At 57.2% G+C, this 21,948-nt stretch overlaps 1 protein-coding gene across 4 annotated transcripts in view; it reads right to left on the reverse strand.

Moving 5' to 3' along the window:
- Positions 1 to 1,260: 1,260 nt before the first annotated feature.
- The window catches only part of SRCIN1 (SRC kinase signaling inhibitor 1), a 69,907-nt gene continuing 49,219 nt past the window's right edge, over positions 1,261 to 21,948 (reverse strand). For 2 of the 4 annotated variants that reach the window (XM_045488614.1, XM_045488615.1), the window contains 10 exons: positions 18,924 to 19,054; positions 18,623 to 18,770; positions 18,039 to 18,282; positions 17,346 to 17,580; positions 15,585 to 15,757; positions 15,170 to 15,322; positions 14,471 to 14,593; positions 11,748 to 12,332; positions 10,693 to 10,839; positions 1,261 to 4,682 (listed from right to left, as the gene is read on the reverse strand). In XM_045488614.1, the coding sequence (XP_045344570.1) occupies positions 4,548 to 4,682; positions 10,693 to 10,839; positions 11,748 to 12,332; positions 14,471 to 14,593; positions 15,170 to 15,322; positions 15,585 to 15,757; positions 17,346 to 17,580; positions 18,039 to 18,282; positions 18,623 to 18,770; positions 18,924 to 19,054 (2,074 nt within the window). In that variant the 3' untranslated portion in view covers positions 1,261 to 4,547. The remainder of the gene's footprint in view (positions 4,683 to 10,692; positions 10,840 to 11,747; positions 12,333 to 14,470; positions 14,594 to 15,169; positions 15,323 to 15,584; positions 15,758 to 17,345; positions 17,581 to 18,038; positions 18,283 to 18,622; positions 18,771 to 18,923; positions 19,055 to 21,948) is intronic. The other 2 variants (XM_045488617.1, XM_045488616.1) reach the window with 1 other exon arrangement.

The following is a 21,948-nucleotide window of genomic DNA, read 5'->3' on the forward strand; positions in this document are numbered from 1 at the left end:
AAGGGCCGCTCAGCCGGGGGGTGACCCATGGAGTCCAGACAGTGAGCCGGCCTCAACTTCTGTCTCCAAAGACGTTATTGGCCTTTAGGAGAAGACTGGGGTCCAGCGAGGCCTGGGAGAGTGTTGTTCCAGGACACTGTCATCAGCTCAGGGGATAGAAAGCCCGATGAGCATCAGGGAGGTATAGGACACACAGTAATACCCCAGGCCTCAGTCAAGCAGGAGAGTGCCTAGAAGGACAGCCTCAAGGACCCCTTAGCACATGCTGGAACCATGGCACAGCCTTCAGAATTCCAGGAAAACCTGGAAAACCCTATCAGGACTTCTGGCCCACTCACCGGCGGGACAGGTGGGACTCTGATGTGGTTAACCTGAAGGTTCAGGCAACTTGCTGGCTACAGGGTCAGGGCCCAGGACCCCCATCCAGCCAGAATCGAGGGTAAATCTCCTCTCAGGGGTCTTGATGACACAAGTCTCAGACGACACCACGGGGTTAAGTGGGGTCGGCAGGCCTTTGAGAAGGAGAAAGCAGAAATGCACCGTGATTGGGACTGAGACTAGATCTTCAGACAAGTTGTTTTTCGAACTGTGGGTCTTGACCCATTAGCGAGTCATGAAGTCGATTCCGTGGTTTGTGACCAAAACGTTCAGGATTTAACAGGAAATAGCAGAGTGCGTTGTATACAGTAAGTGCTGTTTCATTGAATGCGTGTGTACACATCTACATCATAAAGATGCAAAATGCATTTCTTGCTGTTTGGTTTTTTTTTTTTTTTTAAGTTTGAAAGCTGCCATTGAAAGGATGGTTGACATGCTGAAGGATCATCCCACCCAAAGGGCAGGAGGCCAGGCCCCAACACAGGGAGGTAATCAGACCCTACTTGGTTTGGGGGGGAAAAGCACTGGGTTTGGGGGCAGGCTGAGCTGGATTCAAATTCTGACTCTGCATCTTACTAGTGGTATGACTCCAGGCAAGTCACCTCCCATCTCTGGCTCTGTGGTCTCAGGTGTAAGAGATGCCAGTGGCTACCTCACCGAGGGCGGTGATGCGAGTCAGCGGTGTTCCTCTCCCGTGTCCATGATGTGGGTTCTCATGGGCCTGTGGGACGGCGGCAGCCCCAAGGGTCCCTGTTCCTGCCCCCTCCTCTTTCAATGCTGCAGGGCAGTTACCTGCCAGATACCCCATCTCTGCCCCATCCATCCCAACACCTTCCAGGGTGAAGGGGAGAAATAATGAGACAGCAGCCTATAGAAAGGAGATCCAGGAGAGGAAAAAGAAACAAGTTTTATTTAAGCCCCAAACACTCGGCTAGAAAAACCGGAAAGGAAAGAGAGCAGGGAAGTGAGGAGAAGAAAAAAGGACATTAAAAAAGAGAGACAGAGAAAACACAGCAATCCTTTTCCATTTAGAAATTGTCAAGTTACACTGACAGAGGTCACAGAATATCCACAGAAGCCATCACTGCTACACCAACACGGGCCCTACGGGGTGGACGGGGCGGGGGTGCGGAGCCGGGGCTCAGCCTGGGGTGGGGGTGGGGCCTCACCTGGACCCCCTCTCAGAGCCGCGGGCCGGAGGCTCCTGGGGAAACAGCATATTGTGGAAGGGGCGGGAAAGGAACCCCCCCATGCGAGTAACACAGCACAGTGGGTGGGGGCGGGGGGACCAGGTACAGGGACCCCCCCGGACGTCTTAGTTTTCTCTTGGTCAAGCACACACTGATGGACAGAGCAGCAAGGCGCATGCAGCTGGGGGGCATTGACGTGCTGCGGGCTTGCAGAGGGCCAGGGGCTGGGGGCTTGGGAGGGGAGCCAAAGCGAGCGGTGCAGGGCCGATGGAACACACACGCAGGCATTCCCACACACGCACACGCCCGCACACAGTCACATGCACCTTCACATACACCCCTGTCCACGCGTATGTGGCCCGCACACATACGAGTCTCTCGCAGCCACGCGTGTCTGCACACACACATTACACGCCTTCTCATGCGCGAAGCTCCCTGGACTGACATGCAGGGGGGGCACGTGCCGACGCCCCAGCAGGGTACATGCACTTAGTGTGCATGCCTCCCCGCACACCCGCGTAGAAGGTCACGCCTGTGCACACACATGCTTCCCTCCACACATGGGTAAGTGGACCTGTGCCAGTGCGCGTGCGCGCGCGCGCACGCGCGCGCACACACACACACACAGGCTGCGCACAACTCCACACAAATGCCTCTCAGCCCGGAAATGTGCAGGAACCAAAGGGAAAGAAAGATGCAAATCCCACTGGGCTCTCCGTGAGTGGGTGGGGTGGGGCCCACGGCTCCCTCCATCTGCCCCTCGTGGATGGACACCTCCTCCTCCCCCCACAAAGGGACGTTCAACTCAGGACAAAGACGGTGGGGCACACGTTCAGGTCACAGGGCCGAGGGTGGGAGGTGGGGGCAAGCGAAAAGTAGCAAGCAAAGAGTAATGGAGTGGAGGGAGGAGGGGGCACCACTCCCCCCTCCCCTCCCAGTCAGGGGGTCTCTGTACAGCCAAATCAAAGCAAACCATTTCACTGGACCACAGAAGCCAGGCCGATGTGCCCATCCTCCAGCCCCCCTCCCCCGCCGAAACAGCGGCCAGGGAGAGAGCGCCGTAGTTTTTTTTTTTTTCTTTTTTTTTTAAATATTTATATATATTTATATTACGTATATTATATATATATAATATGTAAATATATTTTTAAAACAATATAAAATGTTAAGACACTTCACTTAAATGTAAAGAGTTGCCTGCAATTAAAAGTAATTGCATCATTTATGAGGTCCTTTTTTTTTTTTCTATTTTCCAAGGGTTTTTTTTTTTTTTGGAGGGATTTTTTTTTTCCTCTTCTTTTGTTATTTTTCAAAAAGGCTTGCTTGCCTTTGTACAAAAATGATCCAAAGCTAGAAAACAAGGATGAACCAACAAAAAAAAACCAAAACCAAAAACAAAACAAAAAGAAATGAAGAAACACAACCCTGGTTTCCCCTCCCTCCCCAGCCCTCAACAGCTCCCCTGGCTCTCCCCAGGCACTGACCTTCCAGCCAGGCCCCAGGGACTAGGGGGGTTCTGCCCCTTCAATGGCTCCTTCTTTCTGTGCTTACTTGGGGAGACTAACTCCAAAGTCTCCCCTGTGCTTACCCCACTTTGTGCTCCAAATAAGAATCCTACTCCCTGGGGACCCTCCTTGCACCACCCCCCACTCGTGTAACCCCCTTGCTGGCCCCTCACTGTGCCCTTGGGTGGCCTGGGGCTGAGAACCAAAATTGGTCTTTCTCTCCTCCTCTCAGGACCTGGCCTTAAGCTACACAGGCATCCACAGGTCGGTTTAGGGGCACTGGCTGGCTGGTCAGGCCTCAGGGACCCTCAAGGAACTCACCAAGGGTCACCAGCTCCCCGCTGAAAAAATCACATCTCATCCCTTCCCTGAAAACCCTCATTATCTCAAAGAAGATGGCTGAAGGTCATGTCACTTGACCTTTGGGTCAGAGCTGTCCTTACCGCCCCCCCCATCAGACCCTCTCTATTCCCCCCACTTCCCTTACAACCAGCCCCTTCCCACCCTCCAGGTCCCCAAATCTAGTTTTCTAGGCCCTTCATTCTTGCCCACCCTACCCCCATTAAATAAGTTAATGTTATTTAAAGTGCTAAATTAGGAAACTGAAAGTACCAAATACCCCTCCTCGGGGCTGCCCTCTTCCAAGGCAGTTGACCCCCAGGGTCAGGCTGTCTGCTCAACCCGCCACCCACAACCAACCGTCCAGCAGGGCCCCCTCCTCGCTCGGCACGGGCCAGGCGGCTCCTCACCACAAACAAGAAGGGAGTCCCAGGAAGCCGACTCGTCTCCACAGACACAGACACGCAGATTCAAAGGCCTCATACCGGCCCCTCCACCCCTGCCCCACCCATCATGACTCCAGACCCACAGGGCACGAGCAGAAGGGAGCGGAGCGGAGCGGAGTTCAGTCCTGTTGAGGCCGGCAGGTGGGGCACCTCCAGGGCTAGAGTCTCCCTGCGTCCTGGCTGCCGGCCTGATAGTGGGGGTTGGTCCAACGTCCGGGTTTTCCTCCAGGGAGGTTTCCGAGGAAGGGGAGAGGGGTGTCCCGCCGCTCCAAGTCTCCGTGGCTCAGAGTTTGGTTGGAGTGCTCTCAGGAAGGGAGCGTAGGGTGCAGGAACATGGGGATGGACTTGGGAGGAAGCGTGGGTAAAGAGAAAATGGAGCAAGGATGACAGGAGGCAGGCCGGAAACAGGAAATCAAGGGAAGGTGGTGTGTTTTGGTTTTTAGTTTTACTGTTTTACTTAAAAAAAAAAAAAAAAAAAAAGATAATTAAAAGTGAGTCGTTTAAAAAACCAAAAACACCAACAAGGGGATGGGTGCAGAGAGCGGAGGAGGGCCACACCCGCGGCAAACCCTTCAGAGGGTCCAGAGAATGGGGTGGGGGTAGGGTGGAGATGAGAGGAAGGTGAGCAGGGAGAGAAGTGACAGGGGTGAGGAGGGGGGACAGGCTGAGGTGGAGGTGGGAGGGGGCTTCTAGAAGGAGATGGAAGAATTCCTCGCCCCAAAGGAAGTCAATACAGGGATAGAGGTTCTGGAAGCCGCGGGCTTTTCTGAGACTGGGCTTGAGGTCTCATTCGACCCGCTCATCTCTTTAGATGGTTTAGTGGCCTGGAACAAAAACAGGGGTCAGGGGGTCAGAGAGAGGAATGGAGAGCCTTCATGCTGATCCCCAGCTGAAGTTCTTAAAAATGAAAAACCTCCACAAACCCAAGAGAACATTAACTGCAAAAGGAAGAAGCCAGAGGGGCATCTGGAGAGAGTCATCCCCTGAGATGGGGAGGAAGGGGCCACAGTGGGGGACAGAACAGGGTAGGGGGGTGGGGACAGAGTTGGACCCAAAGGCCTAGGGACCAGGGTTACTTAGGGGAAAGAGAGAAGGCGGAGGAGAGAGACCAGAGAAACACAGGGGAGACCACACCAAGGACAGGTGGACAGGGAGGTGGGAGTGGGGAGGACAGGAGAGGGAGGAAGGTGTGAGAGGTTGGCCGCCACAGGGGTGCGGGCGGAGAGACTGGAGGCCCAGGCTGGGAGTTGGTGGGGTGTTAGTCTCAACGGGCCAGCAGCCCCGCAGGGCCCCTTCTGGCTTCCGCAGGAGGCTGCTACTAAGCAGAAGGTCTTATGGGGACAACTAAGGGGCAAGCTTGTCCTCCCCGGGGGAGCACTTCTCTAAAGAACCCCCCAACCCCTCCCACCGCAAGCTGGAAGAAAAGGCACTCACTGCCTCCAGCCTCTGACCCAAGGCAGGAAGCCCCACTGCATCCCCTACAAGTGTTCCTCCAGCCTTCAGCCTTGTGCGTTGTGGGTCATGGGAGGTCACTCCCCCGTGAAGTGTCTGCCCTCACTGGTCAGCTCTGATAATTAGAAAGAGCCGTGCCTCCTCCCGCCTCTGGCAGACTCTCTGTGTCCCTACTGGGTCTGGATCTTTGTATGGTTCCAGAGCTACCTGCATCACCTCCAGAGGATGATGTGTCACAGATGCAGATTTCGGGGCCCCTGCTCCAGAACGTACCTCTGGCTCAGGCTCGGGAATCTGCATTTTAGGCCGGCACCCTAGGTGACCCTGCTGCACATGACCTTAAGAGCCACTGGGACGGGGCTCCGCACACCGGGTTTCTCTCTGTGGTTGTAGTCGTCCACCCCTCCCCTACCCCGCAAAGCCACTAGTATGATAAACAAATAGCATTGATTAAAAAAAAAAAAAAAAAAAAGGAAGGAAGGAAGGAAGCGGAAGGAAACAGAGTGCTGTGGCACATCAGTAGAGACCTCCCACAGCCTCGGTCTGGGCAAGGTCACTCCATTTCCCACCCACCTACGCTACCACCCGCCGCTGGGTGGGCTTTAGCAGATGCCTCCCGGTAGGGAAGGCAGAGAGCGCCTCCAGCAGCCAGCAAGGGCAACGAGGAGATCTCAGGCAGCCTGACTGGCTGACCGTGAACCTGCCCTTGCTGTTGATGATCACCATTTCTTCTTCCACACGTGCAGTGATTCATCTGGGTTTTGCTCATCGCACAAGTCGTCTGCAGTCTGCATTTTCCCTTTATGAAAATCAAGGCAAGGGTCTCCCGTCTGGGCCTCCTAACCCCTCCCCCTTTACTGTAGCTCTTCTGTTTGGACTCAAAGAGGTTCCAGGGCTGCAGCCACAAGACCTTTCCGTTCACTCAGTCCTTTGACCGAGGGCCATGTGCCAGGCATGGCCCCTGCTCACGGGGTCCCGGTACCTGGGCCCGGAGACAGGCTCATTACAAGGCAACCTAGAGCTGTCTCACTCCGGGTCACTAGCCTTGGGCTCCAGTCCTGCCCCTCCCCTCCCACCCTTTCCCATTCAAAGTTCTTTCTCCCAAAGCCGGGTGGGAGGGGAGCCCCTGTGTCCCCCCCACATCTCACCGTGTCCCCAAGCTGGCTGCTGATTCCCTCCGGGCTGTCCTCTTTGTTCTCAACCCATCTCTCTAGTTAAAAGCTTTTTCTCTTCCTTCCCTTTAGCGTTTGTCAAGAGCCCTGGTCCATTCTGAGCTTTGGTCTTTGGAATATCTGCCTTCCAGCTTGTAGAGCCACCTGACTCCTCTGTTCACTCCGGTGACATGTCCTCACCCAGGCGAGGGCCCCTTCCTCCCACAGCCAGCGCAAGGCCTGTAAATGGCCTGTGTGGACACCCCTGCTCCTTCTTCATGGAGACCAAGATCGCTTGTAGCTGCTCTTGGAGCACTTGTTTATAAAGCGCTATCAGCCATCCCTCCCTTCCAGGAGACTGGCCGTGGCGACATCTAAAGTCCCCGCTCCTGAAGCTGAGGGAGCATGCCCCCTGTGCCCAGTGCTCCTGTCCCCGTGTAGCTCACTTCTCAGGTAACACAGCAGTTGTCTCTCAAGTTTTCTATCACTTCATTTCACCAACCAGTCTTCCCCTGTCACTTCCAATTGTGTCTGGAGAAACAGAGCTCTGTCACCTTTGCGGCAAGGCAGAAACCTTCAGCTTTCAGCTGGGAGGAGACCAGAGCCATTAGCTGGGCCCAGAGGGCTGAGCCCTGCAGCCCTCCTCCTCCCGTGGGTCAGAGTCTAGCCCCCGCTCCACGCCCTGAGCGTGCTGGCCTGCAGCTCCGCGCTAGGTCACCGATCTCCGCACAGGCACAGACCATCACATGTCGGCAGACCCTGCTGGCTGGTGCCTCCTCCAGGGTCACTTCCTCCCAGGCCCACACGCCCTCCCTCCTCGCTGATGAAATCCTGCCTGAATCAGGCCTCCATCTATCAGGAAACGTGGGCCTTTCCCTCAGCCCAGGTGGGGTGGGTCCGGAGCAATCTACACATTTGGAACAATTCTGTTCTCCTGGCCAGTGACCGATTCGGAAACGGGCAATGAGAAGAGAGGGGAGGTCAGCTGGGGGCTCCTGGGGAAGGTTCTCCTCCTCCTAAACCGATCTGTGTGCCTAGAACCCCTGAGAGCGAAGGCAGCCAATGCAGGGGGCGGGGAGGCAGGACCACCTGGGAGGTTATAGCAGGTGTTCAACTGATCTCTCAGGCCCTAGCAGAAGAGGGGGTGTCCACGATTTCCCATCTGCACCAGGCCTTGGATCCGCACGCCCCTGGAAATCTGGCTACCATCCCACCCCTGCATCTTGAGCACAACATCCAAGAGCTTTTTCCTCAACTGTTTCCTCTGCTTTCTCGGTAGGATTAAGGCATTGTTGCAACCCCATCTTGGAACTCTCTTCCCCCTAGTTTTGGTGTCTCTAGTCCTGGCGCTTTTATTCTCCTTCCCCTTGTCGTTGTCAAAGGCAGTTTCGAGCCCCAAATGTTAGAACCACATGATAGGAGAAAGGCCGCTGCCTGGCCCTTGGCACTGACAAATGTCCAGGGCAGTGGAGGATTATGGGGACTCTCCTGAGCAGAGCACCATGGGGGCTCTCACAGTTCTTTCCCACACCAGGTATTATGTGACCTCAGAACCCTGCTGCTGGGTTTCTGTCCCCATTGTACAGATGAGGGAGGAGCCTGCAGAAGGCCGAGGACTTTAACCAAGTTCACAGCCTGGGCCCATACGGAGCGGTGTCTGGGCCCAGAGGACACTGACCCAGTGTGGCTGGAGCAAATCGAGGGTGTGGGGTGGAGGGTGTCAGGAGAACCAGGAGGAAGGAACCCAGGCTGGTCACAAAGCACCCTGGGTGATGTTCTCACCCGGCAGGGAGCAGTGGGCATGGGCTTGGGGTTGGGGGAATGACATAATCGATAATTTGCATTTTGTAAATATCCCTCCCCAACCCACAGGTCTGGGAAAATAGGCTAGAGGTGACAGAAGTCACAGGGAGACCTTAGAAGGGCATGCATTTAGGTGATGAGGCATAGGATGATTTTTTCCCCTGCTTCTTTAAGAAATTCCCACAAGGAACATATATCGCTTTATTAGGGAGAAGGTGCTTTTTTAAAGAAAGGCTCCTAGACAGTGCAAGTGAGAGGGATGGCTAGGCCTGTGGTCCTGGTGGGGAGAGAACCATGGACAGTAGGTGGTGAGGGAGGAAGGAGGAGCCACTGAGACTCCCCAGCGTGGTGGATGCCCCGGGGAGGGAGGGTGACATTTTCTAACGGGCAGGCTTGGGCTCAGAACAGAGACTCTGGGCAGGGACAGAGGGTGCCAGGGGGAGGTGTGTGTGGTATGAAGAGCTAAGAGGCCCAGGAGGAAGTGGGGCCCAGCGAAGTGAAGAGGCAGAGGAGAAACGCCCAGAAAGGAGTCAGGAGGGTCAGGGTGAGGGCTGACAAGGGAGGAGAGGATAGCAAGGAACGGAGGGTCTACAGACAGCTTCCCCGTGTGTGTGTGTGTGTGTGTGTGTGTGTGTGTGTGTGTGTACGTGCACTCATGTGTATGTGGGGGGGTGGGCAGGGTCTATACTGCACATCCTGCAGAGAGGGGAGTAGGGCATGGGAGAAAGAGAAAGTCTGGGGGCCACTGGAGACCTAGCCCAGCCCTGGGATGAGGCTGGAGGGAAGGTGCGGTGGGCTGGGAACTGAATGGAGGAGAGGGCGTAGAGGCCACAGAGGGGACAAGGGGGCAGGAGAGAGGAGCTGGGTGCCTGGAGCGGGGGAAGTCAGGGAGAGAGATGACAGAGCATAGTTGTAACCCAGCAAGGTGCCCACTGAAGAGGCCAAAGACAGGGTGTGTGGGAGGAGGGGCCTCACACAGCCTGGATGCTAGTCCTGCTCTTTTTGCCAGCGGCCTGACCTCGGGCAAAGCCTCAGTTTCCCCATCTAGCAAAGGGGGATCAGGAGGATGTTCCTCGGACTGGTGCGGTGAATGTGAAACGATATGTGTGAGCCTGGCACAAGTGAGCAAATGTCAGCTGCTGTTGTGGACACGAAGGAGGGACCGGCCCGGACAGGACGAGGGGAACTCGTGCACTGTGGTGGCAGGACAAAGAGCTGGGGGTGGGATTTGCAGGACGTGTCTGGGGACCCATGAGGAAGATGGCGGGCCAGCAGGGAGCTAGTGAGGAGAGCTGGTCGGGGGCGGGTGGGGCCTGGGTGGCCCGTCTCCAGGGGTCTCTCCAGGGAACCAGCAGACAGGGAGGCAGGGCCGTCCCAGGGCCATGTGGTAGAAAGGGCTTTGCGATTCCTGGGTCCCATCCTGGCTCTGATACCACCTTGCTGTGGGCCCTTGGGAAGCCCCTTTCCTTCTCTGAGCTGTCCCTTCATCTACAAAGAAGATAGCTGGACTTGCCATCTCTAACCTCCTGCCTCTGAGCCTAGAACCTTCTTCAGGTCACAGTATGTGGACATTTTACGGCACCCACTCCCACCCCAGCACCCAGAACGGGCCTGGCACACGGCAGGTGCTCAGAAATGCTACTGAACCGAATGAGCGCGCTAAAGGTCTCTCTCAATATCTAGGCCCAGGGACTACCCTGCACCTTCTGACCAGGCCACACGGCAGGCCAAAGGGCAGAAACACCCACAGGTGAGGCTGTCAGTTCCATACACCTGCCCCCAAGCCCGCTGACTAAATCTGAAAGAGGTGACAGCAGCCCTGTCATTCCCAGCCCACCTGGGGGACACATCTCCCCCTCCCTACTGACGTCAGTGGAACCCACCAAAGCCCAAACACAAAACTGAAAAGCAGACGCAAAATTGGTCTCTCCCTCAGGTGGGAGATGGCCCAAAATCCAAGAGGGAGGCCAAGAGGAGAGTGGGGAGGACCCGACCCCAGCAAGAGGGGGGCTGAGAGCAGGGAGAGGAAGCGGAGCAGAAGCAGGAGGACAAAGGGACGCGGCAGCCCGCTCCCACACCCCAGGGCAGGCCCGGCCTTGGAAGGGCCTCAGGCATCGGGCCAGTGGGGACATGAGTCCTCCGGCTCCCCCTCCTCCAGGAGCAGCCGGGGAGAGACCTTCTCGGCTCCCAGTGAGGGTCTCCTAAAAGGAGAGTGGCCTGGTTAAAAATGTATGTCGTAGAGCAGCTCCAGAGAGCCAGGGTTGACGGGAGGAGGGAAAAGATGGCTCACAGAACTGGTGGGGCCGTGCTGGCAGGGAGGAGGTCTCTGGGCAGCTGGCAGGAGATGCCCAGCTCACAGCAGGAGCACACAGGGGGGGAGGGAGGGGCCAGGACGGGCCAAGCCCCACCCCACAGCGCCCACACCTACCTGCTGCTGGGCCTGGATCCTCATGTACTCGGCCCTCTGCTTGCCATGCTTGCCTTTGTCGGGGCTGCCTGCCTGGCCCTGGACTGCCTTCAGCCGAGAGGCCCCTGGAGTCACCACCTTCATGGGTGGCACACTGCCACCACCACTCTGCAGGAAGAGGAACAGGGTGGGGGTTGGAGGCGGGATCATTCCGGAATCCTAGGCGCTGGGTGACCTGATCTCTGGGGCTGGGCTGGGACCTCCTCGGTGGGCCCTTGGCAGCTGGAGACCTTTGGACCTCCCGGGCCCCACATCCCAGTCCAGGACCCAGGTCCACTCTCTGAGGCCAGGTTTAAGGCCTCCCTGCAGAAGAGGGGACAGGGGCCTCCCAGCCAGGTTCCCAACAGCTCCCCAGGGAGGGCTCTTTGGTGGTTTCCTTGAGTAACCCACGGGTAGCAGGTACTCTCCCGGGGAAGCCACTTCCAAAGTGAGAGTCCTTGCCATCACCCCCACTGCTGGGTCTGGCAGAGCATGCCTGAGATTTGAGGCGGGGTCTTTATAATAGCAGACAGAGTCAGATTAGCAGCCCCAGACCTATGTCCTCCTCTGAACGGGAGAATGGGGGTGAAGTCTCCCTAGAGATGGACAAGCCCAGCTCCTTTGAACCACCCCAGGTACCACCCTGCCCACAAGGGCTCTGGGGAGTCAGAGGCGCAGACAGAGAAACAACAGAGGCAAAGAGAGTCAGACAGGAGAGGGGGAGGGGAGCGCGGGGATGGAAAAGGAGGAGAGAACTTTATTTGTTGGTTTATAGATACAGAGCAGAGGGGAGAGGACCCGGTCCCTGCCAGGGCTGGCTGGGCTGATCCCTGGGTAGGCCAGCTTCCCAGCCTCCCAGGCTCTGCCTGCAAACCCCATATGGCACCGGGCTCTCAGGAGGCTGGCAGGGGCTGAGAAAAGGCCAGTGGGAGGAGGGGGCTGGTGTGGTGCCCCTGCAGCCCCCCCCACTCTGCAGCTCTGAGGACAGAGTCTAGAGCATGAAGGCAGGGGGAGAGGCTAGGGGAGGAGGCAGCCACCTGGGGACCGGGTGGCAGGGGTGGGGGGCTGCCAGGGGGCCCCATGGCGAGGGCTGCGCCCATCTGGCTCAGAGTGGCTTCCAGCTCCCGGAGTGTCTCCTCCAGGCTGTCCATCCGCTGGGTGGTGGCGCCTCTCACTGTGCAGCCCAGGCCGGCAGCAGGCTGGCCCCTGGGCTCCCCACTGCTGGGTTGGACATCCTGTCCCATGTCCTTGGGGGTCTCCTCTGGGTGGCTGTCAGCAGTGGAGGGCTCCAGAGTCCCGTCAGGGGCTGGTCCCCAAGAACAGGGGACGCCGGCTCCTCCCTCCTCTGCGATGCAGCTCCTCGTCCCCAGTCTCTTCTGAGCCGCCCCGTCCTTCTCAGGCGCCAAGCTGCTCCTGGGCTGGGCAGCCTTGGTCACTACCTCTGGCAGGGCCCGTGCACCATCCCAGCCCCTCCCACTGCCAGCCAGGGTTCGGGGTCGCGGGGTGGGGGCTGTCCCGTGACCGGGTTCCTCAGGTCTGGCCTCTGGTGGGGAGGGAGGGTTGGGGGTACACTCCGTCAAGATGATCTGGGGGACGCAGAAGGCCCTGGGACTTGGGGCAGCCTGGAGGGAGAAGAAAGATGAGGGAGACTATGATCCCTGCAAACCAAACACCCTGAGCTGGGATGATGCAGGCAGGGGGGGTCAGACGCGGGTGAGCCCAGCCCCTTCCTTTCACAGATGGGGAAACTGAGGCAGGGGAGGGTGGTGACTGAGTTCGCTCAACAAGTCAAAGGCAAGGCTGGGACTAGAACTCGGGCCTCTTCCGACCCCACACTGTGGTCTCCCACTTGCTGGCAGAGACGCTGGTTTATCGGGAAGCACAGACACAGGGTTGCCTCTCACTGCCCACGTTAAACTCTGGGAGCAGGTCCCATGGGTCCTCCCATGAGTTTGCCCATCTGTACGATGAGGTAACAAGAGCAGAGAGGTGGTGGAAAATTAAGTGAGCTCACGCGAGCGTGTGCTTAGAACAGCGTCAGCACTTGGCAAATATTAGCTATTTGTTGAATTGACCTGGCCTCAGAGGGTGGGGCTGTCACCCTAATCTCAGGCCGGAGACTCCGGGCCCCGTCACCCTCTACTTTTGGGAGCTTCCTCCAAGGGCTTCACAGCCACAAGGGGAGGGGCTCAGCCAAATTCTTCTTCGGCACGAAATGGCTACTGCTCCTGTGGTCCTCACTTTACAGATGAGGACACTGAGGGTGGGTGTCCCGAGATCCACCCAAGGTCACTTACCCACAGCTAGTTAGTGGCAGAGCCAGGATTTGAACCCAGGCAGTCTGACTCCAAGTCCAGTGCTCTTTCCACCAAAAGGAGCCATGGGGATATTCCAGGGGGGGCAGCAGGGACCTCAAGCCTCCCTCCCCCAAGCCAACCCACCCAGCCTTGCCACCTGCTTACCTGGAGGTGGCGGGGTGCAGGCTGGGAAGACAGAGAGGCGACCCATGCCTGCCCGGCTCCACTGCTCGATGGCGCCACAGGATGCAGAGGGGAAGCCAGCCCAAAAGGCCAGCAGGGGGGCTTTGCCCACTGGACCCCTTCAGGATTAGCTCCCAAAGGCCAGAAAGAGGCAGGAGCGGCTGGGTGCAGTGGGCCAAAGTGCCAAGGGCATGGCCAGCCCATGGGGCACCCCTTCCGTACTGCTCATCCCCAGATGGCTCCTTAGACTGCTCTGTGCCCATCCTTTGCCCGGGCAGACAGTTCTGTCCACCTGTTTAGTGCCTGTCTGCTCCCCCTGGCCAGGGAGCCAAAGCACCACAAGCTTCAAGCCTCAAGCCAGGCCAGAAATCAGGTACGAGACAGCATGGAGCCCACTGTGGGCCAGAGAGAACCAGACAAGGTAGGTGAGCATGTGTGTGCACAGGAGGCCGCCCTCTCCCCAGAGCAGAGGCCCTCCTGCCCCAACCTGACTGGGAAGAGGGAGAGATTCCCAGGCCGCCTTCCCCAGGTCCCCCTCCCCAAGCACAATCCCCTGGGAGGGGGGTGCAGACAGCGGGTCTACCCCCAAATTCCCAAGAAAGAATAAAGAGAGAATAAATGTAGCAGGACAGCAGCAAGGACTGAAGTTAGAGAGAAGGAAGAACTTCCCAATGCTAAGAGACAAAACCAGCAGCTGAGGAAGGGCATAGGCTGCTTCTACTCCAAGTTCCCTGACCACTGGGGCCATGGGATAGAAGGAGGCTATCAGTGAGCCTTTCTCCTGGCCCCCGGTGCAAGGCATAGATTCTAGGGGGGGAAACGGAGCCCCCACCTGGCACCAGCAGCAGAGGAGAGGAGTCAGGTGCAGGGACTAGGCAAGGGCTCAGGACAAAGTCAGATTCTGAGTTGGACCTAAAGTCATGTAGTGAGCAAGATCCAAGCTCCCATCTTGGACCAAGACAAAACCCAGGCTCTGGGTCAGATCTGAACTCTGGCTGCAGATTGGCACAAAATACCCAACTCAGAATCAAGCCTGTAAGAAAATGCAGACACAAGGCGCCACCAGGTACCAGACTGCTAGAGTCTCGAAGAGGGAGGGAAGGGTTACGCGCCTGTCCTTGTGGCAGGGCAGGGGTGAGGCCAGGCGGGTGAGGCTGTGGCAGTGGCCAGACGTGGGGACGTGACTGGCGTGTTAGCGGGTTAGCGTGAGAGGTGAGGAGAGGAAGGTGTGGAGGCACAGGCAGAGACAGAGCCGTGAGAGGTGGGGGACAGCCCGTTACCTTCCATGTGGGGCCCTGGGCTGAGCCCCCAGGGGGCCCCAGGTCCTGGGGTGCCAGCAAGGTGGGGATCGGCTGGCGGCGGGGCGTGGGGGGGAGGGAAGACACTGAGCTTCTCTCAAACACCTGAGGAGCAGAAGGTGGGGGCAGGTTTGGAGAAAGGGGCACAAGGAGGACAGGGGTGCTGGCCTGTGGCCCACCGGGAGGGACGCCAGCCTTACTCCTCAGCCCCTCACCATGCTCACTGGCCACTCTGCCCTCCATCTTGTCTCCTCCTCCCGAGGCCTAGGTAGTCAGGGTCTCCAGCCACTTGGGGAGAGGGGCTGAGAGCCCTTGAGGATGGGTGACTTACGGCACAGGGGGTGCTCAAGGTACGTGGGTATCAGGGTGTTAAAGCACTCTGTTCTCAGAACATTCAGGCCTGGGGGTCTCAGAGCATAGGGGGCCTTGGGGCAGCGGTGTTGGGGGGGGTTTCAGAGACTACCATAAAAAAAACCCTCAAACCTGCAAAGAGGGACTTCGGGCCCCCTCCCCCCATTTTACAGTGGTGGCGAAATCGAGGCAAGAAGGAGGGGTCCCGAACAGGCCAGCACTCAGCAGGAGCCCGGAAGCCCAGTCCCCTCCTCAGTGGGGTCAGCTTGGTGGGGAGAGGGAGGAGCCTGGCTCAGGAGGACTCAGGGACCAGGCATGCCCTTGACCCACCTCTAGCTCGGCGATGATGCGGTCCTCGTCGTCCTCATCCTTGATGGCAGAGGCCATGATGGGTGGTGTGGAGGCCGGGCGGGCCACCTCGGACACGGTCCGGCGCAGCTTCACTTGGGGCTTCTGCACCTCCAGTTCCTCGGACTCGGCCTTCTGCAAGGCCCAGGCCCCCGTCAGGACCAGGCTCTGCCCCCCTCCGGCACCAGCTCACCGCACAGGCCCCATCCGGGGGGGCCTTTCCTGCTCCAGCTCCTCATCTGCCGCTTCCTCTGTCCCCTGCCAGAGGCCCCCTTCCCGTGGTGGAAGCCCGAGCCATAAACAGAGTCACCACTGGCCAGCCCCCTCCTTTCCTTCCGCCCCAGAGGGTCTTCAGAGGTCATCTTGGGTATCCCGCTGCCCCGGGTGGGGTTGGTACCTTGATGAAGGCCGAGTCCTTCTTGCTGGTGACCACAACCTCCCCAGTGCGCGTGGTGGTCAGGCCATGGGAGGAGGGGAAGCTCCGGCGGGGAGGGGGCGGCGGGGGCGACTTGGAGGGCTTCTCTGTGCGGTATCGAGGCACCGTCAGCTCATCTGTGGGCAGCCAAGGGGCTGGGGGTCAGGGGACGCTTAACTTTGGAGTCCGTGCACCAAGGGGAGAAACCTTGCTTCCTCCTCCAGGGAGGAGGGGAGAGGAAAGCTCAGGGAGGAGGACACAGGTCCCTCCCTGTTCTCTCTCACTTCCCCGTGAAACCCCCTCCCGTCACTCCTCTTAGTGCACTCCCACCCCAGCTACTCAAAGTGCGGTCTGCGGACCAGCAGCACCGGCAGCACCTGGGAGCCTGTTAGAAATGCAGAAGCTCAGGCCTCACCCACAGCTGCTGTATCAGAACCCACATTTTGGCAGCTCTTCCGGCGATTTCGCGCACACATTCAAGTCTGAGAAACGCCGCTCTCGTTCATCTCTTTCCCGCCTGCCCCTCAGCGGCTGCCCTGCACACACCTTCCTCTCTTCTCCATCAAGAGACAGCAGTTACACGTGCAAGAGCCCGGCCTGACCCACCAGGCTCCCCCTCCCCGTTTTTCCAGGGGTGGGGACTGTTTCCAAGGGCAACCTACAGAAGTCACTGGAGCCTGACACTCCGCTGCTTTGAGCCCCAGTGGTTCCCCATGACTCCAAACCATGCCCAAACTCCTTGGCCCAGCACCCTCCACGACTGCCCATCTTTCAGCCTCAGCTCTGCTTGCTACTTCCTGGCCTGAACCCTGCTCAGCAACACCAAACACACACCTCCGGCCATTTGCACATGCTGTTCCCTCTCCCTGAAGTGCCCTCTCTCACTGTCCATGGAAAGGCCTACTTGCTTTCAAGACTCCAGTGGAAAGTCACCTCCAACGGAAAGCCCTTCCTGCTCTTCCAGGGCCTTCTCCAGGACTGCATGGCCACCGCTACAGGTGGCGCCTGTGTCCTATTTTCTGGTTTACCCACTAAGCATGGCCCGGGACAGATCTCTTAGCTACATTGTGCCTTAGTGTTCTCATCTACAAAATGGGAATAATTACCGTATCTTCCCCCTGGGGTTGTTGCAAAATTGTAAGGATTAATATATAGAAAGCATTTGGAGTAGTTCCCGTCACATAGTAAGTGCCCGATAAGCAAAAATGTTAGTATTACACCGCCACTAAATTTGAAGCTCCTTGGAAACATGCAGTGTCTTATCTCCTCATCCTCAGCACACAGTAGGTGCTTAATAAATACGTACAGCAGGAATGAATGAATGGTGACTGCTATTCCTCGTTGGGTTCCTGCCTCCCCTGTGAGCTCACAGGCTCGGGGAGCACAGAAACCACGACCGTAGGGACCAGCACCATGCCCTGTCTGAGCACAGCCTGGTTCAGAGCACGTGCTTGGTCATGACATGCAGACAGAGCCTGGGCCTGCTCATCCTCCCCGCGTGGGTCTCTCAGCAGCAGTCACGGCAGCGGGAAAAGCCCCGGATGGAGTCCAGCGCTACCCTGCCCTCTGGGTCTCCCTATAGTGGCTGAAGGTCAGGATGCTGATGCCCCAGCACCTCCCTCCTCTGGCAGGATGACCGCAGAGGGTCTCACGCCCAAGGGCCTCCCCCACCAACCCCAGAGCCCCTGACGATGGGGCCCCCCTCCTCTGGGCTCTTTGCCAGTCCCCTACCTGCCCCCATACCTGAGCCCCTCCTTCCACTGGGCTCCGTTCGGGGGGCTGCCTTCTGGCCGTGGGGGGCCTTAGGGGGCTTGTGGTCAGGGGTGGGGGCCAGGCCCGGGTGGGCCTTGCTCGCACAGTCCAGGTCAGGGATGGCCTTCAGCAGCTCTGCCTGCGTCTCCTCCAGCAGCCGGTTGATGTCCTTGGCGCTGTACTGGGTCAGGGCTGCCCGCTTCTCCTCCCAGTCCCGTTCGGCAGCCTTGACAGGAGGACTGAGAATCAGCACTGAAGCAGCTGCCTGCTCCTGGCCTCAGGGGCTGCAGCCCCTTCCCCCAGCCACACACGCCAGGAATGGAGAAGGGAGTTTGATCCAGCCCCTGGGGGACCCTCAGACTTCTCCTTGAGTGTCTCCCTGTAAGTCTGGAACGCCGCCTTCGTCACACGCTACTCTCCTGATACACTTAGCCCTGTTGGGGGACATTCTATTCTGCTTCGTTGACCACAGGGCCCATTCTTATGCCAGCATCACACTGCCTTGATTGTCACAGGTTCATAAAATGCTTTTCTGTCTGGCAGAACTAATGCCACCATCCAAGTGCTTCTCAGACTTCCTCCTCCCCCAGGAAAAGGTACCCACGTGCTGGCACTTCCCAACCTAGGATGGTGGTGAGAATACGTGAGCCTGGCTTGTGCCTCCCCCCATCCCGGGCCCAGCACCTCAACAGACACAGCCTTGTCCACGCTTCTCTTGCCAGCAGCGTCCAGGCCTTTGGTAGGGTTGCCCTTAGGAGTAGGAGGGGCTCCCTCAGCGGGCCCACTCAGCTCATGGAGGTTCAGTGGAGGGCTGGGGGGTGGCATTTCGAAGTCCAAGCTCTTGTTGAAGTCCGTCTCGGCCGTCACCTTCTTGGGGGACTGATTCAGGAGATTGTTGGGGGGTGGCCACACACCCTCGTCCACTTGCCTGGGGTTGGGAGAGTTAGGGGCGGCTGTGAGACCCACGTGTTGGGGGCCCCGTGTGAGGGAAGCCTGGCCTGGGGGAGGCAGGGTGTGAGGAGGGCTCTGGGATCTTGCAGGACAGATGGAAGGGTCTGGGGAGGAGTGACTGCATCCAGCATAAGGGACAGCCAAGCCTACACCATGCCAGGGGTCACAGGTCAGAGTTGACGTTCAGATCCAGTTGGCATATCAGTGACCTCTAAAGGAGTCAGGATAAGGGGCCAGGCCGATCTATTGATCTACGCCCAGTGTGTGACCTCCTGGGAAATCGGAGGTCGGAGATAAGAAGTCAGGGATAGAAAGACCTTCGGATCTGGGCCAGCATGTCTGTGACCCCACGGCAGCGCTTGAGTAGCCCGTCTAGGCGCTGGGGCTCCTCCTTCAGGAACTTCACGGCCTCCACCTCCACACGCAGCACTACCCGCATCTTGCTCTGCAGGCCTGGGAAGTGAGCTGAGGGGACCAGAAGGAGTGAGCTGGGGAGGGAGCAGCTCCAAGGACAGGGAGGACAGGCAGCAGGGAGGGCAGCGCCTGGGGGTGGGCGGTGGGGGTGAAGCAGGGACTCCCCCACTGGACCACGTGCCACACTCTCGCCTCCAGGCTCACCCTTGAGCTCAGTCAGGGTCTCCCCGAGCTGCTTCAGCACCAGCGCCTTCTCCTCCAGCTCCGGCCCAGGCACCAGCCGGTGGTTGTGGGACACATCCCGCTGGATCTTCTCCACCGACTTCTCCAGGTCACTGCAGCCAGAGAGAGACCCTCTCAGCCCTTCTGGCCCCAGCCCAGCCCCCTGAAATTGGGCCGCTGGAAAGAAATCAGGCCACCGGTGGGATCACAATTAAAAGCCATTCACCAGGCTACAGGCCCAGGTGAGATCAAACCTCAGAGAAATGCCAAACGTCAGCCCGAATCTCCCTCCCTATAACTTGCATCCTCTGCCCTTTCTGCCAAAGAGGCAGCAGAGAACCTGGCAGCCTTTCCGGGAACGGGAGGCCACTGCATGTGCCCCTGTGGGGTCTCCTCTCTTGAGGGGTGGCCCCTGCCATGTCCATCTACCTTTTCTCAAATGATCCAGGCACTCAGCCTCTTCCCTTGAGGACAAAACTGTTTTCAGGTGTCAGCAGGTTTATGCTGAGCTTGTGCCATTTAAAACCCCACATCTTTATTTTTTTTATTTTTTATTTATTTATTTTTTCAACGTTTATTTATTTTTGGGACAGAGAGAGACAGAGCATGAACGGGGGAGGGGCAGAGAGAGAGGGAGACACAGAATCGGAAACAGGCTCCAGGCTCTGAGCCATCAGCCCAGAGCCTGACGCGGGGCTCGAACTCACGGACCGCGAGATCGTGACCTGGCTGAAGTCGGACGCTCAACCGACTGCGCCACCCAGGCGCCCCTAGAACCCCACATCTTTATTTTTTAAGAGTATTTTTGTTTATTTATTTGAGAGAGACAGAGACAGCATGAGTGGGGGAGGGGGAGAGAGAAAGGAAGAGAGAGAGAATCCCAAGCAGGCTCTGCACTGTCAGCACAGAGCCTGATGCGACGTGGGGCTCAAACTCACGAAACCGTGAGATCATGCCCTGAGCTGAAACCAAGAGCTGGACGCTCAACCGACTGAGCCACCAGGAACCCCAAGCCCCACATCTTTCTAAAATGTAAAATCACACCAAGTCATTACCTCCTGAGTTGAACCTTACATGGATCCCATCGTCCTGAAGTTAAAATCCAAGCCAAGAAGGGCATAAGGGTAGTAGTTGAAAATTTGGCTCTAGAATCAGATCCAAATTCCAAACCCAGCTCTGCCCGTCCCAGCAGAGAGACCTTGGACAAGTTACGTACTATTTCTGGGCTGTAACCTTCTTATCCAAGAAATGGGGGGGTAGTGAGAGTTCTTCCCTCCAGGGGCCATTGTGAGGATTAAGGGAGCAAATACACATGGGAAAGGGGTGGTAAGGGGTCAGTCCCTGGGGGCTGCTCTTAGTTTCCCTCCAGCCACATCCCCTGTCCTCCTCTGGCTTCCTTCTGTTTAGCACGGTCTACAACTTCTCTGAGGTCCTTGTACTTGCTGCCTTCTCTAGGCCTTTCCGATGCCATTTCTTCTGCCTAGAACATTCCATTTACACACACACACACATACACACACACACACACTCATGCACACATACGCACACGTGTGACTAATTCCCACTCCTTCCTCAGGTCTCAGTGGGAACTTCTTCCCCATTCCCTACACTTGGGAGTTGGGAGTCTGCTCTCTGCCTCCCTCACCAACCCTTGGAGCTCTTGCATGCTGGGCTGTGTAGCTCCTGGCAGGCAGAGAGGGACCGGGTCTTCTGAATTCATCTCCAATTCCCGGCACCTGGCACAGTGCCTGGAGCAGAATAGATGTCTGGTAAATAATTGTGGAATGAATGAATAAGTGAAAGAAGGAACCGCTGTCCAGGTAGGTCATTTCAATTCCGCACTTGAGTCACTGACATCCCTGACCCACATGCGAGGCTTTACACACATTCTTGTCAAATGCCATCTGCTGGATTTCAGCTCAACAATCCAGGTGGGAACACCTTTTGAATCTCGGCTCTACCCTGCAACAGATTTGCTTCCCCTCAAAGCTCTGTGTCACTAGCAAATCTTATCAGCATGCCTATACATCTCCATCCAACTAGCGGATGAAAAGACAGACCACACTGGGGCAAGGACACATTCCTGTGACTCAGCCCTGCCGGTTAAAGAGCTGCCTAACTTGTACTAAGCGCTTATAGCACACCAGGGGCCACATTCAGCCCTCCACTTTCGTTACCTTAGTTAATCCTCACAAAAAATCCTGGGTGTGGGGAGCCATTATTACCTCCAGTTTATGCACAAACGGTAGCTCAGACATTAGACTACATTTCCCAGCATCCCTTGCGGTTAAAATGGCCAATGCCTGAGGTCCAGCCAATGGAAAGTGAGTTGAAGGCGTATAGGCTGCTTCCAGGCCTGCCCATTAAAACCTCCCCTGTAAGCTCCTCCATGCTCTTTCCCCCCTTCCTATGGGTTGAAAGGCAAGGACCCTTTGCATGATCTCAGAAGGCATATATTGGAGATGGCAAAACTTCCATTAGCCTGGGTCCCTGGACGATTGCATGGAAAACAGTTGTTCCACTAACCCACCCAGTACTGTTCCATGAAAGAAAAAACAAAAACAAAAAACGTATGTCTATTACTTTCGAATCATTACACAATTTGTTATAGCAGCTACCCTAACACAATGAACTTTGGCATTAAAAAGGGTTGGGGGGGGTGGCACCTGGGTGGCTCAGTCGGTTAAGCGTCCGACTTCGGCTCAGGTCATGATCTCATGGTTCGTGGGTTCGAGCCCCACGTCGGGCTCTGTGCTGACCTCTCAGAGCCTGGACCCTACTTTGGATACTGTGTCTCCTTCTCTCTCTGCTCCTCCCCCACTCACACTCTGTCTCTCTCTCAAAAATAAATAAACATTAAAACATTTAAAAAAAAAAAAAAAAGAGGCTCAGGGAGATTAAGTAGCTTGTTTCAGGTCATGCAACTATTTTGCAGCAAAGCAGAATCTATTCATGTCTGACTTCGGCTGTTGGATTCGGCTGCATCTCACCTCCACATTGGACCTAA

Source organism: Leopardus geoffroyi, chromosome E1 (assembly GCF_018350155.1).
Source record: "Leopardus geoffroyi isolate Oge1 chromosome E1, O.geoffroyi_Oge1_pat1.0, whole genome shotgun sequence".
Classification (NCBI taxonomy): domain Eukaryota; kingdom Metazoa; phylum Chordata; class Mammalia; order Carnivora; family Felidae; genus Leopardus; species Leopardus geoffroyi.